Here is a 25,622-nt window from a genome sequence, read left to right as displayed (position 1 = left end):
ATCTGATTCAATAATTAAAGGACAGTATTTAAAGTCCGAGAAAGAGAATACCTTTAAAGATGGCGAGAAGCTCTATATAATTAGAATTAAGGACCCACAGACTCAAAAAATAAACAAATCACTATATCCTCTGAATTTCTAAGAACTCTACCAATACCAGTTGGGTCTGGTTTTCCACTAGAAGCTCCATTGGTATTAAATTTTAGATAACCTGCAAAAGGTTGTTGCCAATCCAGCACAAATTTATGTATATAGCCACCCAAAGATTCAAACCAATCATTAAAATATAAGGAATAGATGAGAACTTAACCTTAAGAAGTTCAAAGCTGTGCAATTTAATAATATCAATAAGAGAAGCATTGTCTTGTCTAATACAGGAGAAAATGAAGTTATTCCTTCGAAGCCAAATTGACCAACAAGTTATAAAAAATAAGGAAACCCATGAAACTGCAACCCTTTAAACTTTAATAAGTTTTCACATTGCCAACATAAATCATTCAAAGAGGATGGTAGAAAACCAGAAACATTCCACAATTAAAAAATAGATAACCAAATCTCTCTAGAAGTTTCACGAAGCAACAATAAATGATCCACATATTCAAAATCAGAGTTGCAAAATGAGCATACACATCCATCAAGGCTCAAAATAAGATTTCTTTTGAACAAATTGGTCCTGCATGGTATTTTATCCAACATGGCTTTCCAAACAAACAAAGCTATTTTTGAGGGGATGAAGGAGACTCAAAGAAATTTCAGATTGAATAAAGGTACTGGTTCACTTATTTCAACCTTTTTCAGTTAAGGAATAGAGATTTTTTACAGAGAAAATACCTAATAATCAAAAGTCCAAGCAAGCTTATCTTCTACCTCTTATATGACAGCAATGTTCATTAAAGGTACATATGTGCTATAACAATCTTAATTTTCCTTTTACATCTTACTTTAAATTAGTTATATTAAAGGGTATTTGGAATCAACAATTGAGATCAATGTTTGAGGTTTAAATTCTTAATTTCCAGGTGGAGATGCCTGAAAAATTTGAATTTAGTGATTCACCAATTAATATGTTTGATGAAGTATTTAAAATTTAATTTAGAGTTTTAAAATATAATTAAATGTGGGCATTAGCAAGTCCTTGAAAAGAATAGAATTGCACAAAATTTTTTTTATAATTCAATTTGAAAAGATACCTGTCATTATTTGAAAGATTAATTTTTTTTACCAAGATCATTCTCAATTAGAAAATTTCAATTGTCTATGTTTAGATTTTTTAATTTTTTTTTTTTATAAGTAGAGTTGGAAGTAAGGAAAACCAAGGGTCGCCATGCTCCTCTAAGTTAAAAAATAAAATAAAATTTACTATGTAATCTGATTTTTTTTTTACATGTCCTGATATTTTGTAGAATTTTTAGTTCCTCTAACCTTCATTTTTGGCTCCTTAATATTATGATGTACCTATGTAGGAATAGAAGCAATTCAAGTATTTTAGGATACCTAATATGCTCCAATCCATTTAAAAATGTACATATAGTTATAAATAGGCTTGAGACAAGTACATGTCGTAAAATTACTATCCGTAATATAAATGAGTAAATACTACTATGGATACATATGGCAAAATTCTAAATAAATACTGATAATTGAATAGCTTTGAGGGGATACATATAGCAAAATTCTAAATAAATACAGATATGAATAGCTCAAAGTTTGCAGATACTCATTTCGCTTCTATCCCCATATATATGTGATGCTTATCGATAAATTTCTTAAAAAAATGTAGTTAGATGCTGAAATTTTTAACTCTCTCTATTAGTGTTTCAGCCTTTAATCACTCTTCATTCTTCAACAACTGCTAACAGTCAATCATTAATTGTAATTACTGACCATTACTGCAAAATTGTTGTCTTTGTTCACGGTTACTAAATGAAACTGGCCGCTTCGGTTCCATTTTATTTAGTTTAGTAGAGTTAATTTTGAGTTTATCAGAATTTGAAAATTGACTGTTGAAAAAAATGAGTTTGGATAATTAAATTATTTAGTCCCTAAATTTTGTTAGAAATTATTAATTCATCCCATTGTTTGGTAAAATTATTGATTTATCCTGAAGTTTAATTCCGTTAAGTATTTAATCCTCCACTTAAAAAGAGTAATTTTTACCATTAAATACCTTGTAATAATTCACTATTTGGTTCTTTATAATTAATACATTTAGTCCATCATATTTACCATTTTCAATAACACTTAATATTATTTTCACTTACGCTTAATATTAAAGCATACCTTTTTAAATGAAGAACTTAACAGTCAACGAAAATAAGCCTTAGGGACATATTAGCGATTTTACTAAAAAGTATGAGTAAATGATTTAAATCAAACTTAGGGATTACTAGTTAATTATACCATGAGTTTTTTTGCACACGTGTCTTCATAATCAGGTCAGGAGTGTTATTGAGGCAAAGTCCTCATAACACCGATAATTTTATATTTCAAATATTTAACCTTGCAGGTAAAATTATCTAATGAGTTTTATTATAATATCAGGTTTGATACCACTAGGCCAATCAAGTTTGATATAATCTTTTATTTTTTATAAAATGCAAAGAGTGAGAGTTCTGAGATTGAAACTTTTTTAATATAAAAAATTTTATTGATTTAAAGATAATTAATAGACAGGTATTTGCTTATTCTAACTTTATACTTTTATAGTTTTATAATATTATTCCGGCCTACCTCACAATAAAGAGAGAGAAAAGCAAAAAAAGATTTGGGACCACTAATAACAGGGCTACGTGGCAGTAGACATGGCCATATTACGGTTCCGAGAACCGGAACAGTCGGTTTGAACCGGTCCGGAACCGTAACCAGAATCGGTGAGAATCGGAACCGGGCCGAACCGGAACCGGAAAATTTCGGTTCGGTTCCGGTTCCAGAAAATTAGGAACCAGAACCGGCGGTTCCAGAGAACCGGACTGGAACCACCGGTTCTCCGGCCGGTTAGAACCGCCGGTTCGAACCGGCGGTTCTAGCCGCTCTCCACAACTGCGAAGGCCATGTTTGACCCGCTGAGCTCTGCAACGCGAGCTTGCAACTCTTGTGAGGCCTCAATCATGCAGGCCCTGCTAAAAGAGTGACTTGCTAGAATACAGCTGTCACCAACATCCCATGCACATATATATACACTATAATATTTGTGTGTTTTTGAAGGTAATGTTATATTATTTTATATTTATTAATATATTATTATTATTAAGAATAAGTCTGTTTTGTGTTTTTTTTTTTAATTTAAGTTCAAGCTTTTTTTTTTTTTTTTTAAATTATGTTAAAACTTTTTTAAACAAAAAATAAATTCAGTTGAAGAATTTTTTTTAAAAAAATAATTATGTTCAAGTCTTTAAAAAAATAAATTTAATTGAAGTATTTTTTAATTTTTAGGTGTATTTTTTTTACAAATAACTTTCACAAATTTATTAAATTTTTTAAACCGGTCTTCAAAATTTAAAATTTAAAATTATGCGATTCGCCGGAAAACCGATCGGAACCGTCGGTTCCGTAACCGGAACGGAACCGGACGGTTCCAAACCGGAACCGAAACCGGACCTTTTCGGTTCGGTTCCGATTCCAGTTTTTCTGGAACCGGAACCGCCGGTTCCGGAACCGTCGGTTCCGGAACCGTGGCCAAGCCTATGTGGCAGTATATTTAAAAACTTTATCCTTTGTCATGGACATTAGTGGCAATAGAGTTGGACTTATTGATATCTGGTTGGAAAATTACATGTTTAGGTTCAACATCAAATTAATTTTTTTTTGGTGTATTATGGGAATATTTGAGAAACTGTGCATTTCAGACATCTCTTTCTCATACATCCCTTTCTCATATAATCCAAACCCAATATTTTTAGAGAATGATTTATGGGGCCAAAATTTGAGGAATTGAAACTGGCCTGCCCTGAAAGACATTGGACTGGAGCAAAGATAATAGGATTGTGAGATGGTTGCTTATCAATGTTGGTTTCTGAAATATTGAATTTTGTAGTTCTCCAAAACTATAAACTTACAACAGTAGTTTGAAAAATGAAATGAATAAAGAAAAAGAAAGTTAAAAAGCAATTTGGTTTGGAAAGTGTTAATATTGAGCATGATTCTGTAAAGTGACCGAATCAAATTAATCGGTTTAATTTTGATTTGAATAACAAAGTTTAAGAGGTGTATTGGATTATGATCGTATTAGATTTTAGGATTAAGGCTCGATCTGCCTTTTAAACTTGGGCACAACATATAATTTGTCAAGAATGAACTATTTGCACAATTTGTCCTTGCACCAAAAGAACAAAATGCACTTTTTTTAAGAAAAAACCTTTTTTATAGTTTTTACTAATAAAATATTACTTAAGAAGTCAAAATTAAAATATAAAAATTATTTAAAAATATAATAATGATTATAAAAGTTTACAGTATTTGATTCAAAAATAATTGAACAAATATTTGATTTGAAAAAAAAAATATAGAATTAGAAAAAAATTGATTATATTGAAAAATTTGATTAGAAAACTATTTATTAGTTTTTGTTTGATTATTTTTTAAACTATATTTGATTTATATTAAATATTTAATTACTTTTTTTAATCATATTTGATTTACATCAAATAATTTATTTTTGGCACAAAAATTGGACCATTTGTACTTTTAGTACAAGTTTAAGGGGTAATTTGTATAAAAAGTTAATTTTTGGGTAAATTGTATGTTGTGTCTAAATTCATTGGGCAAATTGAAACTTATTCCAAGAGTTTAAAAAAATTGTTGAGTTTGGCGGAATTGAAAGATTTTTTAAGATTTTCACAGATTTCACTGGAATTCTACATAGAATTTTATGAAATTAGTGAGACTTTTTTTATAGATTTTGATTGACTTTGATGGAACTACACTAATTTATATATCCAATTAAAATTAATTTTAAGACCTAGTTGAACAAATTAAAAGGTTTTTAAGTTCAATTGAAAAATTGAAAACAATGAGAGACAAAAAAGTAAATTGCATCATCTTCTCCAAAAATCGTTTCTTTCTTCATTAAAACCTTACCGCTGTCGACAACGAAAAACCTGCAATGGCCAGCGTAGCCGGCAACCATCCTATGCTCTCAGAGCACTTGCAATGCGGTCGGAAGACCACAAGCTTCTCGTCCCTTGACTGAACGATGACCGTCTAGTTGGAAATTCGTAAGGAGGCGGCGTACAACAAGATAGGCCTAATTTACGGCACATTGCTTATGGCTCACGGAGCCTAGCGGTCCCGCCACAACAATGACAAACTGTTTTCTTCAGTTCTTCGACTATTTCAGAGCTTTTTCAATTTTTTATTTGATTAAATCATTATTTAATTAAAATCAACCCATAACAATTCCAAAAAATAATCAAAATAATCAAATCATTATTTGGAGCTATCTGGACTTAAGTTTTTTAATCCTCTAATTGGTTTCCACATCTAAAACTTTAATTTTTGGTGTTACATGCTATGAGAATAACTGCTTATAGACACATTATACATTATTTTTTGCAGTATATTCTTTTCCATTATCAAATTTATCTCGATTTACTTACTAGGTAAGAGGAATTTGTCAGCCAAAAGAAGTGTTTTGAAGATCCTTGTTTCCAAAAATATGTAGCAGAGTACCAGCTATCATCTATAAATATTTTAAAATTTCTTCGTAGATGCTCCTAAACGTTAATGTGTCTTTTCCAAAGCACTAATTTGTAAAAGTTCTTCCGTATAAAATTTTTTATTATTGATAATATTTTGCTGATGATTTTTTATGCTTTTGTCATGTTGGCCTGTGCAATGAGGTCACACTTTGGCTTGCTGAGAAACTAATGGAACAAGTATGGGTGACAGTGCTCTTGATTGATGTTATTATTAGTTTATTTCTAAGAAAAATAGGCATTTCTATATTTCCTGGAAATCCCTAAAAACTTGCATCAGTGGTGTTGAACACAGGCTTTGTTGTCGCAAGTTAAATATATATTAGCGCTTGAGCGTGGCTACATACATAGAAACAAGTACACATTACGACCATATGTGTTGTGCTCAAATGCATACCAATCTAATGCTCGCTTCTGTCCTTCTATGGAGTATGTCAACAAATTATGTTCTGAATATCATGCTTTTTTCTGGCATCCTTTCTCAAGACCAGCTTAACATGAAGTTGACCTGATATGCAATCTAGTCCTAATATTTAACACAATTAATTTACTTTTTTTTAAACACGATGACTTTTGGAGTTTTGGTTGATGGGAACCTCAGTACATTATTTCTTGGTAATTCAAATGATCTTGATCTCGATTGGTTGCTTGCCTATCTTCGTGTTGATGCGTTTGTGTTAAATACTGCCTGGCTGTCATGCAGATCAAATTCGTTGGTGATATTTTCCAGAAAATCTGTGATTTTTTATTTGCTGTGCACATCTTATCTTTGATTTTCACCATCTATTTTCTGAAAGTCTCTTAGTTTTTCTTAAGCTTATTGGAGAAGAGAAAATAATGCGTGCACCTTAAACCTTAAAAGAATTGCATCCTGAGACGTGAGATATTTTCATAACATTGTTAGTCATGGATAAGACTGATGGGAGCGGGTATAAAGCGGAAACAACCCTTAACGAAATCATATGAGGCAAACTAAAAATATTATCGAACAAATCAATAAACTGACCTCTTGAAGCGCAGAATTGCTCACCGGTCTTCTTTCCAGAGATCTTGGAGTCACCCACGATCTTCTGCAGTAATCCCTAATTATCTCTCTTTTGGAACTCTCTGAATGGCAGAGAATAGAATAACATCCGTCACTTTATTCTTAGGGTTTTCCAATCTTATTTTAAAAAAAACTCTCTTCGATAGGAAGATATTTTTTAATATAAAATAAATTAAATAAAAAATTATTTAATTAAAGTAATATCAATTATTTTAAAACTAAATAATTTATCTATAATTTAATACACCCTTAACTTTCCAAATAATTAGGGCACTACAGGGACCGCAAGAATAAAATAAATCAGGCTACTAATTATAATAAGAACCTATGTAGACCAACATATTCTTAGTATAATTAATCATGAATTATTCCACTAAAAACTCATGACTGAACTCCTTATTTATTTTACAATTCCACAACATAATAAAATAATGTTCCCCACGTTAAGATTACAGATGCTGTCATTTAAATAACTTACTGACAATTTATTTAAATCACAATATAACTTTAAGATTGTCGCTCAACTTATTTCATGTGTCGGATTCAATATCCACCTGCAGGGTTTACACTATGAAACCTTATAAGCTTACTTAAAGTGCATCATCAATCTCTAAACCGAGACATGGATTCTATCATTAATTAATATTTCACAAACACAAAATATCTTTGCCCAATTCACCGAGAATATTATTCCAATAATGAAACTCACCCTTTAATGAATCAAAGCACAAGACAATCAATGTTTACTCATATTAAAATAAATCAAGATTAAGAACAATAATCATTATTTCTAATGTCCTAGAGAATATGTTTAACAGTCAGTACTAAACATCCATTCTCTACTTGGTCCAATTAAATACATACAAAATGTACTAATCACAATTATTGTTCATATGCTAATAACATTTATTTAATGCAAATTTCCAATTAAATACAAAGAAATAATTGTCAATAGAAAATCATTCATAGCTATACTATTACATATGCATGGTTAATAGTATATCTCTATCAATCTCCCACTTAGACTTATAACCATGCATCTATAATTTTAACTCCCATTCCTTCTACATGACTGTCAAAAGTCTTTGCTGGTAAGCTTTTTGTAAAAGGATCTGCCAGGTTGTTTTCCGATGCAATCTTTGTCACTACCACATCTCCCCTTTGAACTATGTCTCGTATCAAATGATACTTCCTCTCAATGTGGTTTGCCCTTTTATGGCTCCGTGGCTCCTTCGAGTTTGCAACTGCCCCACTATTATCACAATAAAGTGTAATAGGCAATTGCACTGAAGAAACTATGCCTAGATCCATAAGGAAGTTCCTAAGCCATACAGCTTCCTTTGCAGCTTCAGAAGCTGCCACATATTCAGCTTCCATGGTGGAGTCAGCAACACAAGTTTGCTTAATACTCCTCCAACTTATGGCTCCACCTCCCAAGACAAAAACATTACCAGAGGTTGACTTCCGAGAGTCCTTATCAGTCTGAAAATCCGAATCTGTATACCCAATGGGTACAAGATTGTCAGATTGATAAACTAACATATAATCCCTAGTCCTTTTCAAGTACTTGATTATATGCTTGACTGCAGTCCAGTGTTCTCGCCCAGGATTAGATTGAAATCTGCTAACCATGCCAACAGCAAAACAGATATCAGGTCTGGTACACAACATTGCATACATAAGGCTTCCAACTGCAGAAGCATATGGAACTACCTTCATGTTCTCTATCTCCTCAAGTGTCTTAGGACATTGGTCCTTAGATAGAGTGATTCCATGTCTGAAGGGAAGAAAACCCTTCTTGGAATCCTGCATGCTGAAACGAGCAAGAATGGTATCAATATAAAGTGCTTGAGATAAGCCAATCATCCTTTTCTTGCGATCTCGCATAAGCTTAATCCCAAGAATATGAGCAGCCTCTCCCAAATCCTTCATATCAAAACGTTGGGATAGCCAATCTTTGACAGAATTCAACATACCTACACAATTCCCTATAAGTAGAATATCATCCACATATAGTACCAGAAAAACAACCTTACTACCATTCCATTTCTTATACACACAAGACTCATCATGACACTGATCAAAGCCAAAACTTTTAATTGCCTGGTCAAAACAAGTATTCCATGACCTAGATGCTTGTTTAAGCCCATAAATGGACCTATTCAATTTGCAAAGCAAATTTTCTTGTCCATTGTTTATGAAACCTTCTGGTTGCTTCATATAGATGCATTCATCAAGACTTCCATTTAGGAAAGCTGTCTTGACATCCATTTGCCAAATCTCATAATCATAATGAGCTGCAATAGATAGAAGAGTTCTAATAGACTTTAGCATGGCTACCGGCGAAAAAGTTTCCTCATAATCGATCCCTTCTTTCTGAGTAAACCCTTTCGCAACAAGCCTTGCCTTATAAGTTTGCACTTTACCGTCTATACCCCTCTTTTTCTTATAGATCCACTTGCATCCGATGGGTTTAACCCCTTCAGGTGGTTCTACAAGTTCCCAGACTTGATTAGAGTACATGGACTCCATCTCAGATTTCATAGCTACAAGCCACTTATCAGCATCTTTATCTTGTAGTGCTTCATCGTAACAGACAGGTTCAATATTCACTTGTTCAGGGATTCTATCAAAAGCTTCTCCCAAAAGTGTATATCGAATCGGTGGTCGTCTAATTCTCCCACTACGACGAAGTACTACAGGTTCTGCAATCACACCTTCATTTTGCTGTGGCTGTAAAGCCGGCAAGTCCATGACTGGTGGGACTACATCTTGATCATGTTCTGGAACTTCAACATGTCTGTCATCACCAGGAGGCAATGAAATGTTAGAAGCCCCAACATTGTGCTCCTGTATATTTGGATCAACAGCTGCCACTTCAGTTTCTACATAATTCCCACTACTTTCAGGTGGTAGTGAAATGTTAGGTACTGAATATTCAGGCTGATGTTGATTTACTGGTCGACTAACATTTCTTCCACTACGACTAGGCAATGGAATGTCAGCTCCAACCATTGATGGTTTAGGTTGTTGTTCTAATGGAAAGGTTCTAGTTGGTATATTTTCTCCTCTCAATTCATACAAGGCTAATCGACTTTTGGGAATATGGTTTTTAATATAGTCTTCCTCAAGATAATGTACATTGGTGCTAACAATGACCGTTTTATCTTGAGAACTATAAAATAAACCACCTTTCGTTCCTCTAGGATATCCAATAAAGAAGCATAAGTCTGTTTTTGATTCCAACTTATCTGCTTTCCCTTTCAGCACATGGGCTGGACAACCCCACATCCGAACATGTCTTAGACTTGGCTTTCGCCCAGTCCACAGTTCTGTAGGAGTTTTAGGTACTGACTTAGATGGAACCAAATTCAGAATATATGATGCCGTTTCTATGGCATACCCCCAAAACGAAATGAGCAAATCTGAATAACTCATCATTGATCTAACCATTTCCATAAGCGTCCTATTTCTTCTTTCTGCTACACCATTCTGTTGTGGCATACCAGGTGCAGACAACTGTGAAGTAATTCCTTGTTCTGATAAATAAGTAATGAATTCCCTAGAGAGGTATTCGCCACCACGGTCAGACCGTAACGACTTGATATATTTTCCATGTCGTTTCTCCGTTTCTGCCTTGAACTCTTTGAATTTCTCAAAGCATTCAGACTTACGGCGCAACAGGTAAATGTATCCATATCTTGAGTAATCATCTGTGAAAGTCACAAAATACTCAAAACCACCCCTAGCTTGGACACTCATTGGACCACACAAATCAGAATGAATTAATTCAAGTACATCATTAGTTCTATTACCCTTTATAGGAAAAGGCCTCTTAGTCATTTTACCTTCTAAACAAGATTCACAGGTTGGTAGTGCCTCCACTTTCAATGAACTCAATGGTCCATCCTTGACCAACCTAGAAATCCTATCTAAATTAATATGACCAAGCCTTAAATGCCACAAATAGGTATGACTAAATTCAATAGGACGTTTTCTTTTCAATGGAATAATGACATCAAAGTTATTAACTTCAGAATTAGGAATTTGCAGTTCAGGTGAAACTTTGAGAATAAAAAGATCATCAATCATTGAGCCAGAACATATCATTTGTTTTCTAAATTTAATAACGACAGAATCATCATAAAATTCATTAAAACAAACCGAATATCCATTCTTGCTCAAACTAGAAACTGAAATTAAATTCCTTCTAATTGAAGGTACATATAAAACATCCTTCAAAAACAATGTTCTATTATTCTCAAAATTCAAAGAAACATTTCCTATAGCTAGAACTGCAACTTCTGTGCCATCTCCCAGAAAAATGCTTACATCTCCTTTATTTAGCTGACGAGTTACCTGAAACTGCTGCAATGAATTGCAGACATGATTAGTGGCTCCAGAATCTACACACCATTGGAGTGTACTCAACACCGCTAAACAAGTTTCAACTATCAGCATATAAAACAGAGACATACCTTGCTTCTTCTTGGCTAACCATGTTGGACATTGTGACTTCCAGTGCCCAGGTTGCTTGCAGTGAAAACACTTACCCTTAGGCTTTTTCACAGCAACACTTGCACTAGTAGATGCAGCACTTGTTTTAGGCTTAGCCTTGTGAGCATTTTTCTTATTCTTACCCTTGTTCTGGGCAGAAGAAGAACCTCGCTCAACATTAAGCACAACAGGTGCAGCTCCTTGCTTAATGATAGTCTCAGCAGCCACCAGCTCATTCAGCAACTTAGACAGAGTGAAATCCATCTTATTCATGTTATAGTTCAAACGAAACTGCTGAAAACTGGCTGGCAAAGTGTTCAAGATCATTTCTATCTGTGTAGCATTGTCAACCTCAGCACCAAGAACCTCCATGTCATTCAGAAGACTCATCATCTTCAAGACATGAGTTCTAACTGGAGTTCCCTCCTCCATTTTGGAAGTAAGAATCTCCCCCAGTGCGTTTTGCCTTGCTGCACTAGTTTGATCTCCAAACATCTCCTTGAGATTTTCGAGCATGTCAAAAGCTGTGTCCATCTTCTGATGCTGATGTTGCAAAACATTTGACACAGAAGCCAAAATGTAACATCGCGCCATCTCATCAGCTTGAACCCATTTCTGGTAAGCTCTGGTGACCTCCTCAGAGGCACCCTCACCGGGTTTTTCAGGACAAACTTCAGTAAGCACAAACTTATACTCCTCAGCAGTAAGCAAAATGTCCAAATTCCTCTTCCAGTCAACATAGTTTGGACCCTCAAGTTTGTTTTGGGTTAAGATGTTTGCAAGGGGACTGAATGATGCCATTTCTATATCATGCATTAAACAAAATTAGCATATCAATAATAAACATTGAATAAATCAAAATTGCAAACATACAACATTGATATCACAATTCAAAAGAAAAAAAAAATACACATTCACAACATTCATGAATAGCAACCTTGATGGGAGAATTCAACCAATCACATGTTTTGCATATTATAATTAGATAAGACCGGCACATACTACTCGATGGGAGATAACATGCCTCTTAAATTAACATTAATGTGTGAGAAAATATTACATCTGATTCATGTCACTAATTAATTTACTCAGATAGAGAGTTAAATCAATACAGACAAATTAGACTAGTTCAGTAATTATATTAAAACATGACATCTTCCGATGGGGAAGAAATGCAAATAATTACAACTAGAAAGTAATAAAAAACCACTCACAAATTAATTCATATAATTAAAATAAATTAATTATAATCAAAATTGCAAAATAATGTATTTTTAAGACAATTTTGCAAATAAAATTAACATTTTTGGTTGAAAATGTTAAAAATTTAGTGTTCTGGTCTATTTATGCAAAACAATTAAAACATTCTGGGTTTATCTTGCAAAAACAAAAAAATTCTGGGCCATTTCGCAAGTTTCAGAACTTGTTTGGACTATTTTGCATAAAACAGAAACTATTGGGCCAAAATTGCAAAAACCGAAAATAGTCTAGGCAATTTTAATAAAATCAGAAACAATCAGGGTCGCTTTATAATTTAAATAACTCTAGGGGGCCAAAATGGAATAACTGATACTTTCTGGGTCAAAATATAAAAAATTAAAGTCCAGGGGTTAAAATATAATAAATAGAAGATCTAAGGTCAAAAAAATAAAAACTTAAAGATCAGGGGTCAAAATATAAAATTTAAAAAATGGAGGGACCAGATGGGAATTTTGGCAAGCAGCAGCTTCTTTTTCACGAAGAAGCCCTAGCCGCCGCCCCTTTTCCCTTCAACCTCCATTAATGCCGCTGCCCCTTTTTCTTTTTTTTTTGTTGCCCCTCTACTGATCTTCAAAACAAAAACCAAATTTTGTTTTTTCTTGCCCCTCTCCTATTCATCGAAACAAAACCCAATATATATATATATATATATATATATATATATATATATATATATATATATATATTTTATATATATTAATGCCCGTTAAAAACCACAGTTTCAAAAAAAAGTTTGTATCAATTACTGCACTTTTGTGCTACTGTCCTTCAAAAACTCTTGAAGCTCTCTTAACCATGTACCAATCAGACAATCAAAACAGATTATAGATACAAGATTGAAACATGACAAAATAGCCACCATCATACAGTTTCGTATGGCTCTGATACCAATTGATGGGAGCGGGTATAAAGCGGAAACAACCCTTAATGAAACCATATGAGACAAACTAAAAATATTATCGAACAAATCAATAAACTGACCTCTTGAAGCGCAGAATTACTCACCGGTCTTCTTTCCAGAGATCTTGGAGTCACCCACGATCTTCTGCAGTAATCCCTAATTATCTCTCTTTTGGAACTCTCTGAGTGGCAGAGAATAGAATAACATCTGTCACTTTATTCTTAGGGTTTTCCAATCTTATATTAAAAAAAACTCTCTTCGATAGGAAGATAATTTTTAATATAAAATAAATTAAATAAAAAATTATTTAATTAAAATAATATCAATTATTTTAAAACTAAATAATTTATCTATTATTTAATACACTCTTAACTTTCCAAATAATTAGGGCACTACAGGGACCGCAGGAATAAAATAAATCAGGCTACTAATTATAATAAGAACCTATGTAGACCAACATATTCTTATTATAATTAATCATGAATTATTCCACTAAAAACTCATGACTGAACTCCTTATTTATTTTACAATTCCACAACATAATAAAATAATGTTCCCCACGTTAAGATTACAGATGCTGTCATTTAAATAACTTACTGACAATTTATTTAAATCACAATATAACTTTAAGATTGTCGCTCAACTTATTTCATGTGTCGGATTCAATATCCACCTGCAGGGTTTACACTATGAAACCTTATAAGCTTACTTAAAGTGCATCATCAATCTCTAAACCGAGACATGGATTCTATCATTAATTAATATTTCACAAACACAAAATATCTTTGCCCAATTCACCGAGAATATTATTCCAATAATGAAACTCACCCTTTAATGAATCAAAGCACAAGACAATCAATGTTTGCTTATATTAAAATAAATCAAGATTAAGAACAATAATCATTATTTCTAATGTCCTAGAGAATATGTTTAACAGTCAGTACTAAACATCCATTCTCTACTTGGTCCAATTAAATACATACAAAATGTACTAATCACAATTATTGTTCATATGCTAATAACATTTATTTAATGCAAATTTCCAATTAAATACAAAGAAATAATTGTCAATAGAAAATCATTCATAGCTATACTATTACATATGCATGGTTAATAGTATATCTCTATCAAAGACATCTTTAGAATTCCCATCTTTAACATGGATGTATACAAGTTTGCTGCTCTGGGAATTGCTTCAAAGCTGTGGTTTATGCAAACAAGAGAAAATTTGGCATCAGCACATGTTTTCTTTTGGAAAAATGCACAGGCTGCCTCCCTCAAAACCTTGAAAAAAAAAATCGATATCACAGCACAACATTTCTGTGAAATTTTCTATACATCCTGTCTTGCTAACCCTGCATTTCTTCACATTTATAGGGTTTAACTCCTGTTCTGTAAATGTCTGACAGCAGACAATTGTTTAATTTAAATTTAATTTCTTTTCTTTTTTCTCCTTTTTCTTTCTTGTCATTCCTTCGTATACTTGCTCTGTATTGAGGGTGTGCCAATCCCTTCTTATCATGTATTTTTTTTTTTTTAGTTTCTGCTTTTTAATTGAGCTTCATGATTTTTCAGAAGTTGGATAAATCAATAAACCTCAGGGATTGGGGGGTTTCGGTTAGAGATCCTAAACTGAGCCTTTTGTTCTCTTGTTGTACCAATTCTACTTACCATACAAGCCGTCTTTCCCCCATATGATCAACATATCATAGATTTACTGTCTCCAATGCCTAAATGGATAGGTAATGCAGTTTCAAAGTAATGATAAAATTTTGCGGAAGCATGCAATATACTGAGTCGGCTATGTAGTTATCATTTTAAGTTGTCCTAGAAAAAATATTGCAGTTTTTCAGAGACATGAAATGTCGATCAAAAGAAATTATTAAAAGCTGTAAACTTTAATCCAAGTGAATCAGATTTAAGTTCCAAGTATTTAGGTGGACTTCATCATTTGGCATTCTCTTTGACTTCACTTGCCCTGCTTCTACACTTACAATGTACTTGCCAAATTCTTTTTGGCGTATGTTTAAATGTTTTGTTTGGCTTGATTTTGAAGTGCTCACTCACGTTTCTGTGTGATGTTTGACTGCCTCTTTTAAATTATTATCATTATTTTCATTTGTTCTTTTAACTTCCAATTAAAAGTGCACACTGATGATTGCACTTGATAAACATTAAAATACGAACATAATTGAAGTTAATTTACAAGCCTGAGTGGACTTGGTGTATGTAGAATGCTAATAAAATGTATTAGAAGTAGTAATAGAAACATATTTTTAATAGTTCATATTAGTGCTTAACCTTCCCTTTCAATGGGGCTGGGGGAGAGATGATTGGACAATATATCTCATGACCATATATAGTGCTTTTCCATTTCTAATGGAATAACTTTATACCATGGAATAAACCATACAGTTCTATATATAGGGAGGCTCATGGACTATATTTCCCAATCATGTTCCTCCTTAATTTTATAATATAAGAATTTTCTATTCTATATATCAAATCATAAAATGTCAATTAAATGGCATTTATCCATTTCTGGAAGTGTTCTCTGATGTTTCTCATATGTACATTAGTATTTTATTTAATATTGAACAATAATCTCTGATTTACAAAATAAGCCACCGTAAATTGCTGTACATCCTAATTCGCGTAGGCCTTCTTTTGATGACATGTTCAGTTTGCCCCTCTAAGCTACACCATGATGACTTGCTTGTGAAACTTCTAAGGTCTTCAGTACATATCAGTACTGAATTCCCACTATCAGGTGGTGGATCTATCACAAACTGCACATATTGCCCTGTTATCCTGCATGTCTCCCATGAAAGCCTTTTATCTTGCTCATTTTATTTCTATATTAATAATCTCCTTAATGATTGCAATTCTTCACAGTGAAATAGAGAATATTGTGCTAATGGACAAGAATGCGTTCATTTAATGTCCACCATTGATCTAAATTCAGCAAACATAGCATGTCAACAGAAGCATGTGCAAATAAAATTTTGGCCCTTGGCTAGTGTGATTAGTCAGCGCCGTTAATTAGGGGTTGCAATATTACACAACATACAATACAAACCACACAAAACGATTGGATTTGGGTTTATGTTTATCATGTGTGTGTCATTATCTTGTTGACCCTGTCATGACATGAAAATAATCATGTCATCAAATCGTAGATCGATTTTTTGAGTGAGGTTGAAGAGTGTCATCCCTTCTACAAAAAGAGAGGACTATCCATACTTTTAATATAACAACAACAACAACTAAGGCTTAGTTTTAAACTAGTTTGATCAGCTATATAAATCGTTTCTTTCCCATATCCGTTATGATCAAACTAATAGCAACACAAAGAATGGATGTAACCTTTTCTCGAACATAATTTTGGTAGTAACTAGTAAGTTCAAAATAATATTTTAATTTTTCTCGTAACGTGGATTATTATATTGAATGTTAAAGTTGTTATTCTATCATTTTACCAATTTATTAGGTGGATTGGGTTCGTGTTTAGATTTTTGAGACAATAAACTTATTATGTCATGTTCATGTTGACCTTAATTTTCTTATGGATATAACTCGACATAACATGAACATATCCCACTAACAAGAATTGCCATCCTATCCTTAATGGTATAATTTCTTATGACTACTAATGATACAAAACTCCCCTTTTAATTAGTCCGCATTCATTTGAAGTGAAAATACATGGTGGAATCACCCTCAGCTTCCATTGGTTTTATGCTTCATTGATTGGATGGACTTATTGGTTTCACATAGATTGCTATTTTTTTCTGTCTCTTCATATGATGTTAGAATGAGGCCATTTTCATTTTCATCATTGTTGGATTAATCTAATTGTGTGAAATGACAATATAGGATAACTTTTGTGGTGGCTGGCTTTATTTTTTGTCTTAATCACTGCATTATGGGGAATTAGTTGTGTTTTCATTAAGATACTATAATTCATTGCCTGACCAATCAAAATATTTATTTCTTTTTGCTCATGTGCTCTTATAATAATTATAGTATCAGTATTATTATTGTAATGTGTCTTGCAATAAACAATAACAAGACTGGTTGTTACGGAAAGCATATTCTTAATTCTAGTTTCTTATTTTTCAAATAAATAAAGAGAATTCTGTTTGGTGACTTAGCCTACTGGCCGCCTTCTTTTAGAATGGTTGTTTTTTAAAGTGGTTTTTCTTCCTTGGTACCCTTTGATTAGTTACGTTGACTCTTTGACCTTATTCTTGCTTTATGGACTCAGCTGGATATTTAAGAAAAACCCATTTGTTATATATTACTTGGTTAAATAGTTAATAAAAAATGCAGCTGATTACAATTTTACAGCTTGTTTGGTTATTTTATAGCATTTCATTTACAAAGCTATACTACGCATAAGAAAACATTTAAAATTCTAAAATTTTAAATCTATGGAATTTGTTGAATTGAGTCAGATTCTTACCAAAATTGGTAGAATCTGCAAATGAATTCTAAACTATAATAAAGGTAGGAGCTAGTAAAGTTATAAGTTTAAAATGAAATTCTACAAACAAGCCAGTAAGGCTACTAATTGAAAATTAACTCTACATTTAATACATGAGAATTCACTTGCACATCTGTTTGCAAACAAAATGAGTTCGTTTTTCATTTATTCCAAACATAATGTTCGAATTGGATTTTAGACATTTAGGGGAAAAATTGAGACAAGTCATAATTTCAAACTGTATACAAATTTACATCTACACTACACTCATGTCAATGGGAGATTTGAAGCAATGATGATAAAGGCCCTCTAACACCATCTTTCAAGGCGTGGGCGCAACTCAAGTTAACAGATTCTACAATTAAATAAAAAACAATGTACTTAGCTAAGTCCCCTGTAATTTCGAATCAAACCTTCGGGTTCTAGTGGCACTATGTTTACAATGCTTTCTTGCATTGGTGCAGGTCCTGATGAGGTAGCCTGGCTACAACCGACAATCTTTTGGCATGTCTCAATCAGGCAGTGCCTACATGTAGGGCAGGATGAGTGTGAGCTAAGCCACTTGTCAATGCATCGGACATGGAATCCATGGTTGCACTTGGGCAGAAGACGAACACGCTCACCTGGTATGAATTCTGAGAGACATATAACACACTCTGTGTCTAAGCCTGGCAGTTTCAAGTCAGCTGAGTAGTTTACTGTTGGGAAAGTCTTTAATGCTTTTTGCTTGACTCCTGTGTTGGCTAATCGAGCTGCGGAATTGCCAGAAGAATTGGAAGCTACTAAATTAGAGCACCTTAATGCACACCTAATGATGGAATTTAATCCAAGTGAGCAGATCAGGGCACACAAGAGAACTGAGAGGACCATAACAACGTTTGCATCAAAAGTGTTATCACCACTATAAGGTTCTGTCGAATCATGGCTGTTTGCAGGAGCTGGAGGAGCAGCTACAGTTGGTGATTGGTAAAGAGGGGTATGTTGTAGCAATCTTCTTGAGTAGAAGTCCCCTACAAGATCTTGAAACAGTTGAGCGGTTGAGGTAGAAGTTGACATGCTTGGAGAGTACTGATGTTTGGAGATTTTGAGATGGGAATTTCTAGGGAGTGGTTGCATATAGGGGCCTTATATAGGGAAGAAAAGGATTGATTTTGCTACTGGAGCTTTATTATAATATTAACAATTATTGCATTTAGAAATTATAGTTGGGAATGTTTTGTGAGCTTTACCTCAAAACAAGGGGTTTATCTTCAATTTATCTAGCTCTGTTAACATATGGATTCTCCACTGAACCTTGGTAGTTTGATGGACTTTCCAACCAAAGTGTGGGTCCATCCCACTTTCTGCTGCTCAGACAGTGCCAGGTGGCAGTTGTTGCATTTTGTGAAATTATCCCAAAATGCTTTCAGGGACCCAGTAGCTCAGGAAGGACTCGCGAAGCTTCCTAATCTAAAGGCGACATGGAAAATATGTTTTTTCAAGTTGATTTAAGTCGGCTTTTATATGCTTTTCTATTGGTAGAATGTTTAATATTTTTAATCTGATTTTTTGTTATCATATGCTAAAGTGATGCTCATTCCAAAATTTTTTGAGTCAGACCCAACTTAATTCGATAATTGTTGAGTAAAAACGATTGAGCTGATAGATATGTAGTGACCCTCTGAATTCGTAAGTCTCTTTCTATTAGCATTAGTTCCATTTGTACATGTGCTTTCCTGTTTTTGTTTTGTTCTGGTCTTTTTCTTCATTTTTTGTTTATTAATCAGATCTTTAGTTGTTTTTCAATGAGACAGATTGATCCCAGTACTACAATTTCAGTGCTATTTCAAAGGAAACAATTGGGAATGGCTAATGAATTAAGTTTATTTGTGTTTTTGTTTTAATGGGTTCTGAATACTTTTTGTTTATTTGCCAGGTCTTTTCGGTGTGTTTCAGTGATACAAATTAATTCCCACTAGTACTACACGGTTCTTTGAGTGTCTTTGCAGCTGACACAATCAGATAAAGGTATGAATCAAGTTCTTCATGTTCATTTTTTTTTTTTTAAATATGATTCCATTTATTTTCTGTTACTAACGATTTTCTGAATAATTTCTTTCTTTTAGATAAGATGATGTGGAAAATTTGCATACTTTGAGTGCTCTTTTTGCAATTTGATAATCATATAAGGTAAGTATTAATATAAATATTTCCTCTAGTTTAGTAGACAGGGCGCTCCCTTCTGTAAGGCACAATCCCTCCAAGTAAAGTAATAGTATTTTGCAAATGTGTCTTTGTCATGTCTGATTATAAATAAACAAATCTTCAATTTGTTATCTGTTAAGGTTTGTTTAGATCAGTATAATCTTTGCATTCGCCACACTTTAATCACCCACTGACATGTATTAAAGTTAGATTCACAGATGATCCCCAAGAGATCCCTTATTTGGTTGGTTTGCAAGCTGTGATCTTGCCCCAGGCAACTAGCTTGATTGCAATCTAACCAAATGTCTCATAAATTAGCTTCTCCTTGTGGCTTTAAATTAAAGCAATATTCTTTGCTAGATCTTCCACGGTAGCAGTGGTAATATAAAAAGGTCAAGTTCCCACTTGATGGACTTGTAGAAAATTTTTAACAAGGTTTATCTAAGTTTCCTCTATTTATTTATTATTTTTTTGTGTGCTACTGTTATGGTTTTAGAGCTGTTGCTTAACAGAAAATAATACTTTTTTGTACATCATAGATATATATTTATACATTATACGACTACAGAGCTTTCTTAGACAAGTAGTGGAGCTGCTTTTCTTTTTCTTTTTAACTTTTATTGATGAATAGGAGAGAGATAAGCTAAGGTGTAAAGAGTTGCTTTTGTTTTTTGTTTGTACAAGAAGTACCACTACTGGGAGGATCATATCTTGTTGGGGCCGGATTCACAAAGCTGCCATCTCTTTGTGGGTCCATATATATGATATATATAGAGAGAGAATCTTTTTTTGTGATGCACATATGCTGCTCTTGGAGTGATTAATTGTATGATCATGATTTTTTTTTTTAAATTTGTTGAGATTTAATAGGCCGAAATTATATTACACTGTACTCAATTTGGAGTAATTCATTTTTAATTTATTAAATCGGTGAAAATAACTGTGGACCAAAGAATTTAAAATTGAGACCTCACACTCATATAAGTGAGAAAATCAATCAGACCATTGTCTGATTGACTATGATCATATCCTTGTTATTTATTGTTTTAATTAAATTCATGTTCTAATCAAAATGGAAATGAATTTTTGAGTGGGAATTGCTATTAGATAGCACTTGTGTTTATTATAGACGGTTGGTTTTAAATTGGTGTTACCAATGAGAATTAGTGGACACTGTTGTTTCAAACTGAACTCATCATGCAAATGTGGACCAGTTTTTTCCCCTTGAAATTTGGGGATGGACATGTAATAGGTAGTTACAGATTTAGATCATGAAATTAACCTCTAGTATTTCTTTTAAAGAAAAAAAAAAAACATAATTTAAATAGGGTCCTTTGCCCTATTTTTAAAAAATTGGTATTGAGATTTCCTTAGAAAGCCTTAAAGAAGACGGAAAGTGAGGAAAAGATACACTTAGACATAAAGGCTTGAAAAGGTACCAATAACTATAAACTTTTGAGGATAAAAAACCCTTTTTGATATTTTAATTAACTTTAGCAAGAAGTGGTAGGTGTCTAAGGGGTAAGGACAAGGACAGTGCAAAGAACTTGACGTTGGTAGAGACAATGTTCCTAGTAAATAAGGTTTCTACTATAGTGAAGTGCTAACGGATGGTTGGCTAATGGCTTTAAAGTTCTGATTGCAAAAGAAAAAATAAGAGAAAAAAGAAAATAACTTCACACTACTTTTTGCTTGTTTCTTTGTAGGGTCAATGAAAAAGAAATTACAGTTCTTTGGTTCATTTTATTATAATTATATCCCATCATTTTAATTTTGAAAATTAAATGCGTAACTTTTCATATTGGGTGTGATCAACATTGGAATGATTCATGCTAAAAATATTTTATTTAAAAAATTATTTGAATAATATATTTAAGCATAAGAGTTCCAAAAAAGAAAAGAATAGTAATAGAGGTGCAATTTCCAAGCATTGCCAGTGTGGAAGTACAGGTTGACTGTTACCAACATTTTCCTTGGCAAAAAAGGTGAAAGCAATCACATATGAAGCAGCAAATAAGTACATTTCTTCCTACTTCTTAGGAAAATATTTGGTTTTTCACCAAAAATATGTACGGTTAGGTATAGTTATCATCTTATTCATGGAAGCAGGGATGCTTATTTTAACCCGATCCGATCTATCACCGGATAAAACGCAGTCCATTTATAAATAAATCGGATACAGATATTTACAAATCCTACCTGAGCTAATCAGAACCCAATTTGATTATTTTTTTCTCTTTTTTAATGTAAAAAGTAAGTTGTTTTTAGTGGTTTTATATATATTAACTCGATACGACCGAAGTTGATTTAAGATGGGACAGGTACCCGATGAGTATTAGTTTTTATTGCAAGATCAAGTATGGATATTACAAAATCCAACCCGAACTCATCCATGATGATTCCTCTAAATGGAAGGTATGCCAAATTGTGAGTTGCTGCGCCAAATGAAAATGTTCTAAATAGGAATATTTTAATTGGTATTTCCTCTGTACCAAAATATAAGTCATTTAAAATTTTTGCACATGGATTAAGAAAGCAATTAATCTCCTAAATTATAACAAAAAATCAAGGTAATTTGACCAAATTATCCCTTATCTTAAATCAAGAATTATTTGTTAAGATAATTATTATATTTAATGTAAATAAGAGCAATATTGAAAAAACATCATTTATTACTCCTTAAAATACGCAAAACGACTTATATTTTGGGATAAAATCAACACCTAAAAGCAACTTATAGTTTGGTACAGAGGAGTATTATCTAAACTAATATTAGATTAGTTCAGGGTTCAACAGTAGTACCTTGCAGCTCAATAATTAGGAGGGTTTCATAATTGTTTTTTCATATAATCTCCCATGAGCTCTTGTTAGGTTATTGATAAAAATAATGAGCTTTTTAAAAATAAATTCTAAAATTAATATGATTTTGAAACCATTTAGGAAAGTGATGTGAGGACTTAAATCAGTTTTTAAAGTAAATTTTATATTAAGAAAACAAAAAAAAAAAAAAATTAAGGTGTACTGAAACAACCATTATTTGTGGTGGCCTCAAAGAAATTTAGTTGCTGAGGGAAAGACATGATAAAAAAATAGGAAATTTTACTATTTTATCGAGGGAAAAACGTGATAAAAAAATAGGAAAATTCACTATTTCGCCTTTATATTATTGGAAGTACAACTAGTCCATCCATCAGTTTCAAGAATGCATTTTGTATTCCCTAAATTTCATCTTCGTCAAATCATTCAATCCTTCTGTCCTAATTTAGCTCTTTTTACCGTTTATTCAATAAGAAAAGATCGGTCAGAAGAGAGAGAATAGAAAATAAAGACAGAAGCACCCTTATATGATTTTGTTTTATTAGAAGCACGTAATGTATAATTGCTTGAGCTCTAATTGAAATTAAATATCAGCCGTAAAGAAGAGAGAGACTAGGGTTTGAAGGAGGAAGATGACTTCGTCGAGAGATAGAGATAGTGGCTGGGAAGGTTGGTTCATCAATACCATTTGAAAATGTGGGAAAAGCGCTATCATTTGAATCTCATAGACTAACAAAACCAGGAATAGACTCTACTACTATTGCCTGAATAATGAATGTGGCACCTTTTTGGGATGGTGCAAGCTAGCTAAGGGATTTTTTAAGACAAGTGTTAGGGGAGTTATGGATTCCCATCTAAGAGTAAAAGAGGCAAATGTTTGAAGCCCGGCTTGAAAGAACTCTTGTCAGAGATGTTTTGGATGTTAAAAATGTGGTCTACATTGAGGAAAATTGAAAGAGATGGATGGGGTTTTAAGCCATATGAAGCTTTTGAATGCCATATACACATTTTTTATTTTCCTCTTCATTGTTTTGTTGTGTTTGATTGTTAAGTAGAGGTTGGGGATTACCTTGAATAGTTATAATTGATGGGTATAAAGGCAGTGAAGTAGGTGATGATGTAATGAATGTTACTTGGTCCCAAAATTTGGTAGTTAGGTACGTAATGAATGGTTGGTGCATATTGGTAGATGCATTTTATTGGTATGAGACGAATGTTGTTACTGTTGACCTAAAAATATGTTGTAAAGAAACTTTTTCTATGAGCAATGAATGACAAATATTCATGATTTCCTATTATCATGCGTTCAAAGTAGCTGAAATATATATGAAAAAAAGTTGAGACATGTACAACCAAGTTTATTAAAAGTAATTGAGACTTTGCATTAATATTGATAATCTGTCTCAAAATATTAAGAGTACCTGTAAATCAATATTGGTGAGATATACACTATCAAAAAAAAAAAAAAAAATAATGGTGAGATATACAAGTAGGCACAAGCAACTAAAGAAATACCATTGTTTGTCTTACATTGAGATCCTACATTGAAGTAAAAGAAAAAAAGAAGAAGTTGCATGTGCCATTTACAAAAAATATTCGCAAAAATCCCTAAAATCACTAAAGTACCACTCCCAACCTCAAGAGGTCCCACATCATGTTGTTTCTGTAGGCCTGAAGCTGGTATTTGTAGACTGGGATTGTCTCTTAGTTTTTCTCCTTCTCTTAGCTTGACATTGAAAAGAGAAAACAAAGTTAGATGATGCAAAAAACAAGTGAACATGGATAGTAGCATTTAACTTAATTGAAAATAATAACTTAAGATAAATGCATTTAACTTAATTTATTTTACTGTAATTGCTCATGGCCTAAGTACCTGTTATGAAGAATCATAAATGCATATATCATATTAGCAACAACAAGAAAGCATAAATGCGTTCATGCATAAACCAACCAACATTACAGAAATCAAAAACCAACCGACATTCCTCAAAAACCTACTGAGAAACTATGCATTCCAGAAATGCATAATCCCCTTGAACATAAAGCACAACATATCAATAAAAACCTAGAATTTGTCCCCTTAACAACAACAACACATAAACCGAAAAATGCATTGATGCATAAACCAACACCGCATGCATGCAAAGTAACCAACAAATGCATAAACACAAACCAGCAAAACTGAAAATCAGAAAACAATGCATAATCCCCTTCAAACACCAACCTTCTGTTAACAGAAATTAACCAACCTTCTGTTAACAGAAATTAACCAAAAACCACCCAAGAGAAACCAACAGACACCAAAAATATAAATAAACTAGAAAACATAAATGTGGCTTTTGAGCCAACATAAAACACTAAAAACAAACCAGCAAACAATAGAAACAGAAATAAACCATAAAACACCAAAATAAAAAAAAAAAAAAAAAACCAATAGAAATATAATAGAAAAGACCACAAACTAGTACCAAAAATTTTGGCAGATATTTCAGCTATTGAATGCCAAGTAAGCAGCCATGTAACTAAAATTGGGCCTCCTCGTACATAATCAATTTTCAGTCATCCACATCAACTGGAAACACCCAATTGCAACATTTTATAAGTTTAGACACTTAATCATTGACATAATTTTAAACGAAAATTAAACATATATAGTATTTTGAGATAGCTTAATGTTAAAATGATATGTAGACAGCTTAATTTTTTTTAAAAGATCAAGTGCAAGTCATTGTTTCTCTA

General features: G+C 32.8%; 1 protein-coding gene and 1 long non-coding RNA gene across 2 annotated transcripts; one reads left to right on the top strand and one right to left on the bottom strand.

Moving 5' to 3' along the window:
- Window positions 1–18,018: 18,018 nt before the first annotated feature.
- On the bottom strand, window positions 18,019–19,117 carry LOC149497769 (RING-H2 finger protein ATL78-like). Its single transcript, XM_089718751.1, has one exon. It carries the CDS (start codon window positions 18,996–18,998, stop codon window positions 18,264–18,266), a length of 735 nt encoding a protein of 244 aa, XP_089574877.1. The 5' UTR covers window positions 18,999–19,117; the 3' UTR covers window positions 18,019–18,263.
- Window positions 19,118–19,391: 274 nt separating this feature from the next.
- LOC149497768 (uncharacterized) lies at window positions 19,392–20,199 on the top strand. The gene is made up of 3 exons (XR_016320139.1): window positions 19,392–19,550; window positions 19,798–19,889; window positions 19,988–20,199. It is a non-coding gene; the product is annotated as an uncharacterized LOC149497768 (long non-coding RNA).
- Window positions 20,200–25,622: the final 5,423 nt, after the last annotated feature.

This window comes from Jatropha curcas, chromosome 3 (genome assembly GCF_041381405.1).
Source record: "Jatropha curcas cultivar XTBG-Jc1 chromosome 3, XTBG_Jcur_1.0, whole genome shotgun sequence".
NCBI classification, from domain to species: Eukaryota; Viridiplantae; Streptophyta; class Magnoliopsida; order Malpighiales; family Euphorbiaceae; genus Jatropha; species Jatropha curcas.
Note: the sequence above shows the minus strand (reverse complement) of the source record. Positions and strands in the feature narration are given on the sequence as shown.

Bases quoted from the DNA above. Each gene is read 5' to 3' on its own strand.
- LOC149497769 (XM_089718751.1), bottom strand. From the start codon at position 18,998: ATGCAACCACTCCCTAGAAATTCCCATCTCAAAATCTCCAAACATCAG.